This window comes from Chinchilla lanigera, unplaced genomic scaffold (genome assembly GCF_000276665.1).
Source record: "Chinchilla lanigera isolate Chin_1 unplaced genomic scaffold, ChiLan1.0 scaffold00106, whole genome shotgun sequence".
In the NCBI taxonomy this organism is placed as follows: domain Eukaryota; kingdom Metazoa; phylum Chordata; class Mammalia; order Rodentia; family Chinchillidae; genus Chinchilla; species Chinchilla lanigera.
In genome coordinates, this window is record NW_004955507.1 from 2,528,601 (window position 1) to 2,543,510 (window position 14,910).

Sequence of the window (14,910 nt, forward strand, 5' to 3'; positions counted from 1 at the left end):
CTCTCCCTCTGATCCTCTTACCTAGTAGATCTCAGCAATCGTGACAAGTCAGTGTGACACAGAGAAGAAAGTAGACTGAATCTAAGAAAATGCCCCTAATTTATCATATAATTCTAGTAGTGCTATCTTGTATTAATGAATATAGTTCCTGGTTTGCTTTTTGTTTTTCTCTCTCTCCCGTTCCCCTCCCCCTTCTGTGTGTGTATGCTACAGTTATAAATAGATATAGAGAAGAAGCAATCTTTGTTACTGTTGGCCCATACATACATAATCATATACACGCTATATATGTATTTTTTCTATCATAAATTTATTTTACAAAGAATGGACTTGTGCAACCAAAGATAATTTATTTTTGAGAAGGTCATGAATGTTTTGTGCTGAAAAATTAAGCATATATTAAGCATAAGGCATAGAAACAAAGGTATCTTTTTAATCTGAGGGCTAAAATCTAACTTATTCTCATGCTACACTATTTTTTTAAATTAGGGGTAAGGAGATTGGGCATGATGTAGATTTTTTAATTACCAGCCCTGAAGTAACAGAAGATGAAAAGCAACAACTTTTACATAAAGTGATAAGCTTATGGGAAAAGAAGGTAAGAAGAAAGATCAAAAATTACATGTGCAAACATTATATTACCACTGTTGAATTTCCTTCATAATTGCGTAGTGGCCATTAAATTAATTTCTGATTATTTGTAACACCATATGACCCACGACAGCTTACCTAAAGCACATGTTATAAATATGTATTTTGTTTATTTATATTTACTTTATTACTCAGAGGGCCCGGACTGGCTGTGCACTTGTGTTTGACATACAGAAGCAATAAAGCACCCAAACAAAATGAAGATCATGCACTGCAAAGCCCTCGGATGAATAATTTGGGAAAGCTACAAGTTTAAGATTGAGCAAGACTGTCGGCCTACGCCCAACAGTGGCATTAAAAAAAAAAAAAAAAAAAAAAGCAGTTCAAGGGCTGTTGTTGCTACCTTGAATTCTATAATGTTTTTTTCCCAGTTGACTTTTGTATTGAAATGGCAAGAAGGAAGTTCATGAGGGCAAACTGAAACAGGCAGAGTTCAGGGCTCAGAGCTCTCTCCCGCTGACAAAATCAGACTCGTGACGGGCTACCCGATTGCCTGGTGGAAAGAGTTCTAAGCCAACCCTAAAGCCAGAGACACCAGCAAGGCTCTGATTGCTGTCCCACTCTAGTGGAGACCCATTCCAGAGAGACCAAAGGTCCCTACCCCGGTGACCCAAGTGGACTGAGGAGGCTGGTTCAGTGTTTCTCTCGTGCAGCTTCATCCTTCCTTGGACTTGCAACTGTGAGGTGTGAACCGAGCTCACTGACATGCCAAAGAAAGGACATCTCAGATAGAGTGAGAAGAAGATCTAGAAATACACAGCCCCAGAGCCACAAGCACTGGAAGTGAAAACCCAGCTGTGCAACCAGATCCAAGTTTACCTATGAGGCCATCTCGAGCCCCAAAGAGTCTCATTTGCAGACAAAGGAGCACAGCCCTGGCCCCTCCTTGGTGGAGGGCTGCTGCTTCCTGTCCTGGGGGCCACTGCCAGGGTGGGCCTATTGACCTTGGCTTATTGACACCATTCTCTTCATGCTGAGACTATACAAGACTGGAGTAGGGTACGAGATGGTGCCCGGGAGCACTCTTTCCATTGGTCTTCTCTGTTTCAAGGTAGTCATACTGCTGTCTCCACACAGAGATGGGTGTTTTAAATGTAGGCATGGCAGTAGGAGTTCACATCAAACATGTTTGATTTGTGGCTTTAAAAGAGCAACCCTGCCATTCACTGGCTGAACAACCTGGGATGGTTCCTTAATCTTTCACATTCCACTTTCCTTACCTATAAAGTTGGAGTGACACATCTCTCTCCATCACTAACAGCAGATTAAATGAGAGGATATGATAAAGTATGCAGTGCAGTGCCTGATAAACAACAAACACCTGACTAAGGGTGATTACTTGCATGATCTCCCATGTACATTTATTCAGTGAATGCCATCTGAGAGCCAGCACTGGGCCGGTGAGGGGACCCACCCAGGAAAGAGCAGGTGCAGCCCCTTTCCTTCATTCATGATTCAACCTAAAGAGAAAGTAGTGCAGCCGTGACTGCACCTTGGCAATCTCAGGCCTATGCCCAACACCTTGCTGTGAAAACAGCATATGAGTGCTTCATGTTTAACTTCCTCCTCTGCCGCACACATCCCCCTTCCATTCCCACCCCAAACTGCACTTTCCAGATGGTAAAGACTGCAGTTGGTGCGGGCAGTCATGCATACACTCACACAGTGAGTGTGCTCACACATGTAAAACACCTGCAAAGCATGGTGAACAGCCAGTGAGTTTCCCTGTGAGCCACTCATGGGATGACTCTAAATGTTGCCCTTGGAGAAAATCCTTTGGGTGCAGGTAGAAGAAAGGGAGGCAAAGAACTTAGAAATATTGATCTTTGGGGGAGGCTTCCCATCCCCAAGACTCTGCTTGCCTGAATTCTAACAGAGGCCACTGGTAGTTCACTCCAGAGAAAGGAAGCTGAATGATTCTGGTTTGGGTCCAACCTAGTGAGACCTTGGGTGAGGGCCCCCATGTAGATCCAATACTGTTCGTAAAACAGCTACAGATCAAACATGTTGACAGTCATTAGAGAGCAAATAATATAAGTTGGCCTTCCATAACATCAGGTTCTGCATCCGTGGATTAAATCAACCTTAAATAGGAAATAGAAGGGAAAAAACTGTGTCTATGCTGAGCATGTAGAGAACTTCTCTTTCTCGTCATTGCTCCCCAAACAAAATGGGATGACAATTATCTGCATAGTATTGTCATTGAATCGGGCATGGTAAGTAATCTAGAGCTGATTTAAAATGTAGGTTATATGCAAATGCTGCACAATTTTATTTAAGGGACTTGAATATCTGCAGATTTTGGTTTCAGTACGGGACTTGGAATCTGTGGGAAGAACAACTATTCACTTTGAGAAACTGACTTGACTGTGAGTAGAGGATGTTGATTCTTCTGTGAAGGACTTGGAAGGAATTGAAAGCAAAGGGCACAAAGGGATCCTGCCAGAAGGCCGCACCCTCAGTCTCTTTGCAACCCTTCCTCTTCCTGCTTGGTTAGCTGGTGTAGCCCAGAGCTTCCATCTGTGGGAGGTAAAATGTAGTGTGTCCCACCTCCTATTGCTCTCTCCTACACCCTGAGAACTGAGTGCTCTGTCCCCGGGTGATGGAGGTGGGAAGGAGAGGAAATCCCTCCTTTTCTATTCAAGAGTCTATCAGTCACCTATCAGGGTAGAAGATGAAGGAAAAGGCAGAAAGGGAGAAGAACAATGAGAAGGAGAAAAGAACATGCTGATACGAATGTCCAGTCTACTCATGAGTGCTGATGGAGAAGCCAGGTCGAATCCTTGAGGAGTTTTCAAAGGAGGAAAGTCACCTAAGAAAATGGAGGACGAGGAGAGGAACTATTGAAAATAGAGATGCCCCCCAAAAAGCCCAGGCTAAAGAATGGAGGCCCACTTCAGGGATTGTGTGTATACTGACAATTGTGCCCTGCTGAAGACAGGAGCTTCTTTTTCAAGGGAAGTGTTCCCAAACACCTTGCAGAGTTCTAGACAAACACAACCGTGGATGACACATCCGTCTATCACCAGCCAAGTGTCACCACCATGTGGCTGTAATGTACGCCACAGTTCACTACTAGGGAGCAGGGTTTGTGTATGTTTCTTAAAAGGGAAGTTGGTTTTATTATAAATTTGGCTATAAGACTTGCTACTGTTTTGTTTGAAAAGGAAAAAAACACAAGTTAGTTATACTACTAGTTTCTCTTAGTTCATTGGAAAGAAAGGTTTGTACTAATATGATTTGGAGAGTAAGTACTGTGAGTAAATATTTTGAAGATAACAATACATGATATTAATACATACTATTATATAATATATTAATATATATTAATATACATAATAACTTGTTATTCTATCACTTTGTTATGAAATTTTGTTTATAGAATTAAAAAAAATAAATAAATTTACCTGCTGAAATTTACATGACAGTCTGCTGTAAGGTGCCTGTGATAGTTAACTGACTGAGTCAACTTGGGTAAGAAACACCACTCAGTTGGACAAGCATAGTCCTGGTTGTGCTGCAGGGATTCGCTGAAGGCAGAAGAGCCACACTGGGTGTGAGTGGCACCAACCAACAGGCTTGTAGCTGAGCGGAAGAAAAGGGAAACAAAGAAGAAAGGCTCGCTTCTGTTTCTGCAGAGGAGCTCCCGTCTTCACCTCCACCTTGGGTGTTGTCCCCTGACTTCCAGCACAGACTCTTCAGCCTCAGCACAGACCCTTTGACCTCCTGATAAGGACTCACGCGGGACAGCACAGTGAGCTCCAGGCCTTCCACTGGGCCCTTCAGATCTCCAGCACATGGGCTGGGGATTTAGCTCAGCGGCAAAAGCGCCTGCCTGGCAAGCGCAAGGTCATGAGTTCGGTTCCCGGTACCGGAGAAAAAAAAAACAAAACAAAACAAAAAAAAGACAGATCTCCAGCACACAGACAGCCCTTTCCCACTCCTCGCACCTGACTCTGCAGGGAGCATTGGAAGCCAGTCTTGTAAATTCTTATGTATTTGAATATCTTGCCTTAAATCTCTTTCTCTAGTAAGCACTGACTGATACAGCTCCCATTTTAGCAAGTTGCACTAAAAAGCAGAACTGTGTGTTCCTGGGCTGGTTACTAAAGATTACTTGTGCCCTGTTCACTCCCTCTGCCAGAGGCTCCTCTGTTGAGCAGTGCGCTGCTCTCTCTCACCTCCACAGACAAAGGAAGGTTTCACCAACTGAGACGGCGACTCATGGAGGTAATCGGAAGAAATGAAAGACATGCTGAATATCAATAACAAACTGAGGCAGTGATGCTCAGTGTGGCTCTTCCTCTAGCAACATCAGCATTTTCTGCTAAGTGTGAATTCTTGCCTCCCTAACACCCGCTGGACCACCTCAAAGACAGGGCCACGCAAACTGTGTTTACCAAATGCTCCAACTGTTTTTGATGATAAAATTTGAGACTCTCTGGATTTAAGAATATATGATAACAAAGCACACTCCCCAGTAGCTATGATTATATTACTTGTAATTTGCCACTCAGCTTTTGCACTTAATTGTATGTTTCCACCTCTTCCTTCCCCTTATCTGTCCTGGCTCTAAGGAGCTCCCATGCTGCAGATAAATTGCAGGATGGCAACGTAGTTGGACATGCCTTCAAATTATTCATTCACTGTCTGAGTAGGCAACTTCAGAAGAAACAAGTGTCCCTAGCTTTGTGCTATTTTTCCCCCTATGGGCAGAATAGCAAGCTCTCAGGAGAAGCAGCATCTCCAGTGCTACCAGAAATAACAAGTCACCCTCCCACTAAAGAGGGGCTGAGCCCCCAGCCACAATCCTTTGGGCTAGTTAAACCTGGCCATCTGTATTACGTACAGGGACATGATCTCAATGCCACCCCAGCAGCAGCTCGGCTTTGTGTTCATGATTAATTTGTTTTGAAGGGAGTGAGAGAAGCTGTTGTACATTGGCTGGGTTGGAAGATGGGAGATGGGTTATCTCCAGGTTTTGCCATTGAGTGGCTTTGGTCTGTTCACTAAGTTCCTTTTCTGCAGAGGCAGGATTAGGCAACCACTTTCTCTCCTGGTGTAGTGAGGTGGGTTCTCAGTGTAAAGACAAAAATACTTCTGCATTCTGCTCAACCCTTTAAAGATTTCGTTAAGCTCCCATTGTGAAATCATAGACCCTCTCTACCAGGGATGCTTCTTATTGTCTTTCTGTTTCTTTTCAGGGACTGCTTTTATACAGTGACCTCGTGGAGTCCACATTTGAAAAGCTCAAGTTGCCTAGCAGGAAGGTGGATGCTTTAGATCATTTTCAAAAATGCTTTCTGATTTTAAAATTGCACCATCAGAGAGTGGATAGTGACAAGTCCCCCCAGCAAGGGGGAAAGACCTGGAAAGCCATCCGTGTGGACTTAGTGGTGTGCCCCTATGAGCGCCGTGCCTTCGCCCTGCTGGGGTGGACTGGCTCCCGGGTAAGCATGGCCTTGTGGGATGTGTTAGCTTTCCAGAAGATAGAGGGCAGGTCTACCTGGGCCAAGGAGAAATGATGGCGGTAGAGCAGCATGCCAGGAAAATGGACCGTTCCCAGAAACCTCTAAATCAGAGCACTTTCCCCACACACAAGCGAGTCAGATTAATGTAGAACAGTTATTCCTTGCCCACAGACAAGCAGCTGTGTAGCCTTAACCAGGGTAAGGAGAGACTTGCAAATTCTCTACCACACCCTTGACCCACTGAATGAGGAACTTGGAGTGGAGGTTGGTAATCTGTCTTTGAAAAGCCCCCAGGTGGTTCTGAGGAAGCACAGGTGTGAAAAACACTGAAGCAGAGAAACCAATAGGTAGCGAAGAGCATGAGCCAGGCTCTCCCCAGACCTGATGATGTGCACCTGCACCAGGTGGATGATCTAGGACGAGTTTGCTATGTTCCCTAAGACTTGGTTTTCCCATCAGAAAATGAGAGCAAGGACATTTATTGCCTTCCTAAGGAGCAGCAGTTTGGACAGATGATAGCAGCACACCAGGCGTGTGGTCAGCCCTGCATAACAGTAGTTCCCAGCTCCTGTTATTTTAGACTCATTGCACAGGGGTCTGTGCCTTTAAAAAAAATTGTTTCTCTACCTTAAGTCCTGATTTTTTAGTATTATATGTTTGTGATTCGTAAGTGTTAGTTTGAGGGAATTTACATACACAGTATATGTTGCACCTTGATCAGTTTGATCCCCTTTACCCACAATTTACCTTCTTCCCCTTTCCAAGATCCCCTTCCTAGACCCCAAAAAGTCCTTTTCACTGTCTTTTCACTACCATCTCTCTTCTATTTGGCTATTTAAATTTCTTATATTTTGAGTTTCTCATATAAGAAAAACTATGCAATATTTAATTTTCTTTGTCTAATTTATTTCACTAGCATCATGTTCCAATGATCCATCCTTTTTCCTATAAATGATTCAAATTTTTCTTTATGGCTGAGTAATACTCTCTATATAGCACTTTCTTTATTCATTTATTTGTTGGTGGGCATCTATCTAGGCTGATTCCATAACTTAGCTATTGTGAATTGTGATGCTATAAATACAGGTATGAATGTATTACTGTAATATGATTATCTTTAACTGTAAGAGTCTTCTAGTGGTATTTTTGGATCTTCTTTGAAAGAAATTAAGTCATATACAAATGAGGATGCTTTGACTTCTTTTTCTCCTGCATATGTCCTTTTTATTTTTTTGTCTTGTCTGATTGCTCTGGCTGAGGTTTTGAGTATTATATTGCTCAGAAGTGGTGAGAGTGGAAACCCTTTTCTCTTCCTGATTTTGAAGAGAATACTTTCAACTTTTCTCCATTCAGTATGATGTTGGCAGTGAGTTTTTAATAAATGGCTTGTATCAGTTTGAGGTAAGTCCTTCTACACCTATTTTCATTAAGGCTTTTTATTATAAGAGTCGGATTTTGCCAAAGGCTTTCTGTGCATCTGTTAAGATGATCATATGATTTTAATCTTTACTTCTGTTTATGTAGTGTATTACATTTGTTGCTGTATGTGTATTGAACCATCTTTGCAACTCTTGGATGAAGTCAACTTGGTGGTGATGAAAATGATTTTTTTAATGATTTATTGCATTGTTTGCAAGTATCTTGTTGAGATGTTTTTGCATCTATGTTTATTAAAGATATAGTTTTATTTTTGTTGTGATTTTTCCCAGTTTTGGTATCAAGGAAATACCAGATTTCGGAATTATTTTCACAGTGTTCCTTCTCTTTTAATTTCATGAAAAATTTTTACAAGTATTAGCATTAATTCTTCTCTGAAGGTTTGGTAAAATTCAGGGATAAATCTGTTGGTTCCTGAGCTGTTCATAGTTGATAGAATTTTTATTGTCTTCAATTTCAGTGCCTTATTGATCCTTTCAGAGTTTTTGTATCTTCTTGGTTCAATTTTTGTAAGTCATTCATGTCTAGGAATTTATCTGTTTACTCTAGATTCTCTAATTTATGGAATATATGTTTTTGAAATAGTTTCTTACTATTTCTCTGAATTTCATTGGTGTCCATTTTGAACTCACCTATTTCATTTCTAATTGCATTGATATGGGTCTTCTCTTTCCTTCATTCTGTAAGTTTGGCTAAGAGTTTGCTAATTTTATTTATTCTTTCAAAGAACCAACTCTTTGATTCATTTATCTTTTGTATTTTTTCAGTCCCAACTTAATCGACTTCCACTCTGATCTTATTTCATGTATTCTACAAGTTTTGGTTTTGCATTGCTTTTTTTTAATAGGACTTGAGATACATCATTAGTTTATTTATTTGAGATTGTTCTATTTTTCTAATATAGGCATTCACAGCTATAAACTTCCTCCTGAGAACTGCATTCATTGTGTCCCACAGGTTTGGGTATACTATACTGATTTTGTTGAATTCTAGGAACTTTTTCATTTCCTCTCTGATTTCTTCTGTGACCCAGAATGTGTTATTTAATTTATTTATTATAATTTAATTATTCCAGAGTGTGTTATTTAATCTCTATTTGCCTAGTTTCTATGGTTTATTTTCCTGCTAATTTCTTGGTTCATTCCATTGTGATTCAATAGGATACAAAAAAGATTATTTCTGTTATTTTGCGTGTAATTAAGCATGCTTTATATGCTAAAATATAGTCTATTTTGAAGAAAGTTCTGTGCTGCTGAGAAAAATGTGTATTCTGTTATTGCTGGGGAAAACACTCCATAGATACTTCCTAAATACATTTGCTTGATGGCGTGGTTCAACTCTGATACAGTAAGTCCCTACCTTACAAACATTCAAGTTGCAAACTTTCACAGGTGTACTGTATAAAACTCACTTTATTGGCTTAGGAAAAAACCCAATTTATGAACAAATCTGGAATGGAATTGATTTGTAAGTTGGACACATTATACTTCTTTGTTGATTTTTTTGTCTGGTTAACCTGTTTATTTGTTAGAATGGGGTATTGTCCCTCACTATGATTGCATTGATGATATCTATCTATTCTTTCATCTCCAGTAATGTTTGTTTTATAAAATTGGATGAGCTGATATTCAGTGTATAATATATTTACAGTTGTTATCTCTTGCCATTACATTTTCTCTTTACCAATATGTAGTGACTTTCCTTGTCTCTTCTGATTAGTTTTGAATTGAAGCCCACTTTTTGTGAAATTAAGATAGCTACTCCTGCTTGCTTTTGTGCCCTTGTTGCCTAGAGTGTCATTTTCCATCCTTTCATTTTGTCTAATGTGTTTCTTTGTGATTGAGGTGTGTTTCTTGCAAGAAACATATAGTTGGCCTGTATTTGCTGCAATATGGCAGTCCATGTCTTCTGATCAGGGAATTAAGACCATTTACATTCAGCATTATTATTGAAAGTTAATTACTGATTCATATCATTGTATTTTTTTCCAGTATTTCCAGTATTTCCAGTATTTCCATTGTATTTTTTCCTGATTCTTTTCCATATTTCTTTTTTTTTGTTTGGTTTTTTTTTTTGGTTTTTCTCCAGTACCGGGAACCGAACTCACGACCTTGCGCTTGCCAGGCAGGCGCTTTTGCCGCTGAGCTAAATCCCCAGCCCCTTCCATATTTCTTGTATTTAATTACTATCCCAGTTAGATGTGTTCATTCCTTTGGGCTGATGTTTATATCCCTGACTCTCTTTAGAATTCCCTCAAATATTTTCTCCAGTGCTAATTTGATTTACATGAATTTTGTCACATTCTCTTTGTTATGAAAGGTTTTATAGCTCTGTCAATTTCAAAGGATAATTTTGGAGGATATAGTAAATATTTTATGGATTAAAATTGTTTTCCTTTTATGGTTTAAAAATCTTAAAGCTCTCTTGGCCTTTAATCTTTCAGTTGAGAAATCTACTGTTATACTGATAAGCTTTTCTCTAATGTCTTTTAGTATTTTCTCATGTTCTAATTTCTTGGATTTTTTGTTTTGTTTTGTTTTGTTTTTGTTTTGTTTTTTGTTTTTTGTTTTTCTCCGGTACCGGGAACCGAACTCACGACCTTGCGCTTGCCAGGCAGGCGCTTTTGCCGCTGAGCTAAATCCCCAGCCCCTTAATTTCTTGGATTTTGACTTTGCTATGTATCAACAGTTTCTTTTCTTATCATACTTATTTGAAGCTCTAAATTCCTCATTTAGTTGGGAATCCATTTCAATTTATACATGTGGAAAGTTCTCTGCAATGATTTCAGTAAATAAATTTTTATACCTTTGGTTTCCTTCTCCAGCACTTCCTTGACTCCAATAATTCTTAGGTTAGCTCTTTTAGAGTCATCCTTGAGCTTTTGAATCAGTTTCTTGTGATTTCTTGTTGTTTTCAGAGTGTCATTGAGTATATTATCTACTACATCATTCTTGTCCTTAGGTCTTGATACTCTGGCTTCTGATTGGCATGTCTACTGGCATAGCCTTTATCTGTGTTTTTCATTTCAGGATTTCTGCTTCATTCTTTTTCATAAACTTTAATTCTTTATTAAAGTGGTCATGCATATCCTGCATTGTCTTCTTTGATTCAATGGGCTGGTTTTACTGTCTTCTCTATAAGCTGGTTGAACATTTTATTAATTAAATAGTTTGCCTGCTTATTTACATTCTCTTTGAGCTCATTGAACATCTTATGTATTTGCTTATTTGTATTTTTCCTTATGTCTTCAAACATTTTAACCATTTGTTTTTTGTTCTTTGCCTGAAACACCCTCCACTTCAGTGCTTGTGAGACCAGCTTTTGAATGTTAAGGGCCTTTAAAGGCATCTTGTTGCCTCATTCCCTCATGTTTCTAGTGTTTTTGTGCTGAGCATTTAAGATCAGTTAGGGCAGAAACTGGGCCCTTACTGTGGAGCTTTCTTTAGTTTTTGCCTCCCTGTGACATGACCTTGCCTTTTGTTATGTTTTGGTGATCTCTTAACTATTCACCCTACTCTGTATTAGGATCAGTCCTAATCACTGTATTGCAGGGAAAGAAAAACTACCTGTTATATCAGCATCTACAGAATCAGCCATTTATCAACATATAATTTAAAATTTGTTTTAAAATTGTGTATTTTTTTCAATATCCCAGAAAGGCAAAGAAATAATGCTGATGAAGAGTAGCCTGGGATGTACAGAATAGAAGAAGAAAGGAATGAGAAAAGTTCAGAAAAAGGGAAAGAAGTAAAAGGAGAAAAAAGTAAGTGCATGAAAGAAAAGAGATAAGACTTTAGTAATATTTTTATATCTGTATTGAAGGGAGGGAGCAGACAGAGTTTGAGAGGCAATTTACAAGTATTAGGAAAAAGGAAAGAGAGGAAGGAATTGTAAATGGAGATGGAGGAAAGCTGTAAGAAGGCTGTAATCAATTAATATGCTGGTAGAAAGTTTGTATATGAAGCCCTTATACACAATTTTGGTGAGGGTTCTCCTGATATGTCAGTAAAAGATACCACATATACTAATACAGTAATTAATTCTTATTCAACATTTTATATATACAGATGCTTCACATATATATTTTAAGAGAGAAAGAAAGACAAAAAGAAAAAAGAAAGAATTAAAAAATACATTGTGTTAATGGTATTTGTGTTGTGCAAAAGCAGGGAAGATAGAGAGCTTTGAGAGGGTGTGAAACAGAAAATAAGAAAAAGAGGAGAGAAGTTTAAATGAAAGCTGGTGGGGATGTAGGGAATTTGTGTCCAATTTATGACCCAACCAGAAAACTAATTTAGCTAACCCTATGAAACAACTATTGGTGTAATAAGGAACTATAGAGATAAAAGACTTAACTCTTAGTCTTATGTTCTAGCACACTACCAACCCCCTAGCTCTTAGTAAAAGTAATACCTGATGTAAGAGAGAAAGAAAAAAAAAAAGAATAAAAATGTGTTGATGTATTTGTATAATGCAAAAGAAGGAGAGAGGGAGAGGTGATCTGAGAAAGTGTGAGAGAGGAAGTAAGTAAAAAGACAATGTGGAAGGAGTATAAATGAAATGTTGTGGAAGGCACAGGAAGACTGGGACCAATTTATCATGAAACCAAATAACTACTTTAGTTAATCTTATTGAAGCAACTCTTGGCATGGGAAAACCTGGCTTAGCTTGGTAGGAGCAATAGTTCAGATTCCTGCACTCTTATGTAGCACACAACAGCCTCTCCCACACTCCATCTTTCAAAAAGCAATACCACATGAAAAGAAAAAAAAAAACACCCTCATGCAGAACCAAAAAAACAATCTTCTCAGTCCTCTTTAAGCTATTCTGAATTCAACCAGTGTGCTCTCACCCCTTAGCTCAAAAATGAACAGATCACGCCTTGTAACATCTTCAGGTTCTGAACTCCAGTCCTCTGTGGTGGTGACCGAGAGGTTGGGCGTCAACTAGGGTTTGACGAGGCCCCCTCCAATAACTTGTTCTCTTGCCTACCAGAGAGTGAAGGGGCAGTGCGGTCCAGACAGACCACTGCAACAGCTTCTCATTCCTCTGCAGGCAGAGCTGAGCTGGGTTTCAGCTGTGTTCCTATGGGCATAAGTGGCTGGAGGTTTTTGCTTCTGCCCAATGACCGGAAACTTTCAACTGTATGGGGGTGAGAGGCACCCACCAGGACTGGTCTAATGCACAGTCTTCCACTGATCTCTGGAGGGTTTTCCCTGGTCCCCGGTCCCCGCCCCCTTATTTCTGTGTGATGCTCCCTGCAGCTTCTTGCATCTGTTCTTTCTTTGCCACTCCAGGTTACCATGCTGGGCCAAACCTTCTGACCACACCACTCCTCTTCAGCTTTCTACCTGCACCAACTTCTCTCTGTATCATACAGAGTCTCTTTCCAGAGCATGAATCCAATGGTGTTTAGGGCTTGGGAGAAGGCAACCCTCTTGTGTGGAATTCAGTAGCATTTGGGGGACAGTGAGAGGGAGCTCACACAGGTTCAGGGCTCAGCAGCAATTGGAGGACAGTGGTGGGAGGGAACCCACACAGGAGCAGAGCTCAGTGGTGTTTGGGGTGGGGGAGACTGCCTACTCCAGCCCTGCTCCAGTACCTTCTCCACAGAGGTCTCATTGGTCATAACTATTGTACTGTAGCCCCTAGGACTGTCACTGTTCCCCAGCCCCAATGCCTGGTTTTGGGTCCCTACAAGGACCAGTGCCTCATGTTCCTCTCTGTCCCTAGGACTCACTAGTCCTAGCTCAGTCACTGCTCTCTGAATGTTTTTCTGGCTTACACTTTCCTCATGCCCTGATCTGAGAAGCCCCTCTCTTGAGAATATTTCACTTGCTGGGCTTTGTCTCCGTGGGAGCAGCATTGGGACAGGTGGGCACTGAGTAATGGCTGCTAGGTCGGACATCAACCAGCAGCCTAGCAACCACCTCCCTAAGGTTCTTACCTCAGGGGGATTTGAACATTTCCTAAGATGGCATGTTTGTCAGACCTGGGCTGTACGCAGCATCAGGATCCTAAAGCAATCCTGCTTCTTTTTCTAAACATCCCGATGCTGGAATTCATTTGACTGGCTTCTTCAAATCGCCTTTGCATAAGTTTTGTTTGCCTCCCATTTGTGAGAACCTGTGGACTTTGGTGAACACCTTCAAAGCATCCTACGAGCACTGCTGCCTCTGGCCCACCACGATGCCTCACTTCTTAAGGTTTTTAACAAGGAGCAGTGGGCATGTGCAGATTGGCATTCATGCCCACAGCATGAGCAGCTAGAGCCCAGCAAAGAGTGGCCCAGGGCTGGGAGGGAAGGAGAAGGTGCTGGGTTAAGCGGGATTCCTGAACTTTCACAGGCTTGTAGCTACTGTACCAGAAATCTGCTTCACCTCAATCTTCCACAAGCTTGACTCTTTATCCCATTATTAGGAACTTCTGGTGGGAGCCTGTCTTCTCATCCAACCCCAGCTAACTTTCCTATGATAGGGAATAATTCCACTCCACAGCATGACACAATCATCTCAGGCTTTCTCCCTAATCTACATGCAAAGGACAAACTGTCCAGATCTATGCTTCTCTCAGGAAAGCCAGTTTCAATGACAGTATTATTCACTCTCCTCATTTGCAAGGTTGTCCTTTTCTCTGTCTTAGGCTTCAGGTTTTGCTCCCTGATCTTCACTTTGGGCTCCCTGATCTTTGCCCACTCCTGATCTTCAGAGATGTTGTTCTGGGGCAGGTGACTTCATAGAATCTTTTTTTTTTGGTTTTTCTCCGGTACCGGGAACCGAACTCACGACCTTGCGCTTGCCAGGCAGGCACTTTTGCCACTGAGCTAAATCCCCAGCCCCGACTTCATAGACTCTTAATATGACAGGATGTTGAAGCTAGAGGGAACCTGATAGCATACTTCCTCCATTCTTGACCAACCTAGACTCAAAAAGACTGAATAACTTGCCAAGAAATGCATAGCCAGGTTGGGGTCAAATTTGGCTGGCATGTGGGCACCATGTCTCCACCTCCTCTTTTGTAATAATGTAATTTAAATTTTTTTGCATGAACATTTACTCTTTATTGAGTGCCTATTTTTTCATTTTAAAGATAAAACAATGAAAACATCTTAACAAACAAACATACGTTTAGAAGATAACACAGAAACAATACAAACAATAGAGAATCTCAGATAAGGTGATAGGAAATTAACAATGGCTGTTGTATTACATATTGATAGCCTCAGGTTGGATGCTCAGATAAACAAATATAGACATGTAAGATTCATCATACACTTAAGCATTAACTGTTCCTTACAATAGAGTAAAGTCAGTAGTACAACTATGTTAGCTATCCTGTGTATGCATATATA

At 40.6% G+C, this 14,910-nt stretch overlaps 1 protein-coding gene across 2 annotated transcripts in view; it reads left to right on the plus strand.

Annotated features, from left to right (window-relative positions):
- The window catches only part of Dntt (DNA nucleotidylexotransferase), a 57,253-nt gene that overhangs the window by 34,527 nt on the left and 7,816 nt on the right, over positions 1-14,910 (plus strand). For both annotated transcript variants that reach the window (XM_005407574.1, XM_005407575.1), the window contains exons 8-9: positions 490-598; positions 5,856-6,101. In XM_005407574.1, the coding sequence (XP_005407631.1) occupies positions 490-598; positions 5,856-6,101 (355 nt within the window). The remainder of the gene's footprint in view (positions 1-489; positions 599-5,855; positions 6,102-14,910) is intronic.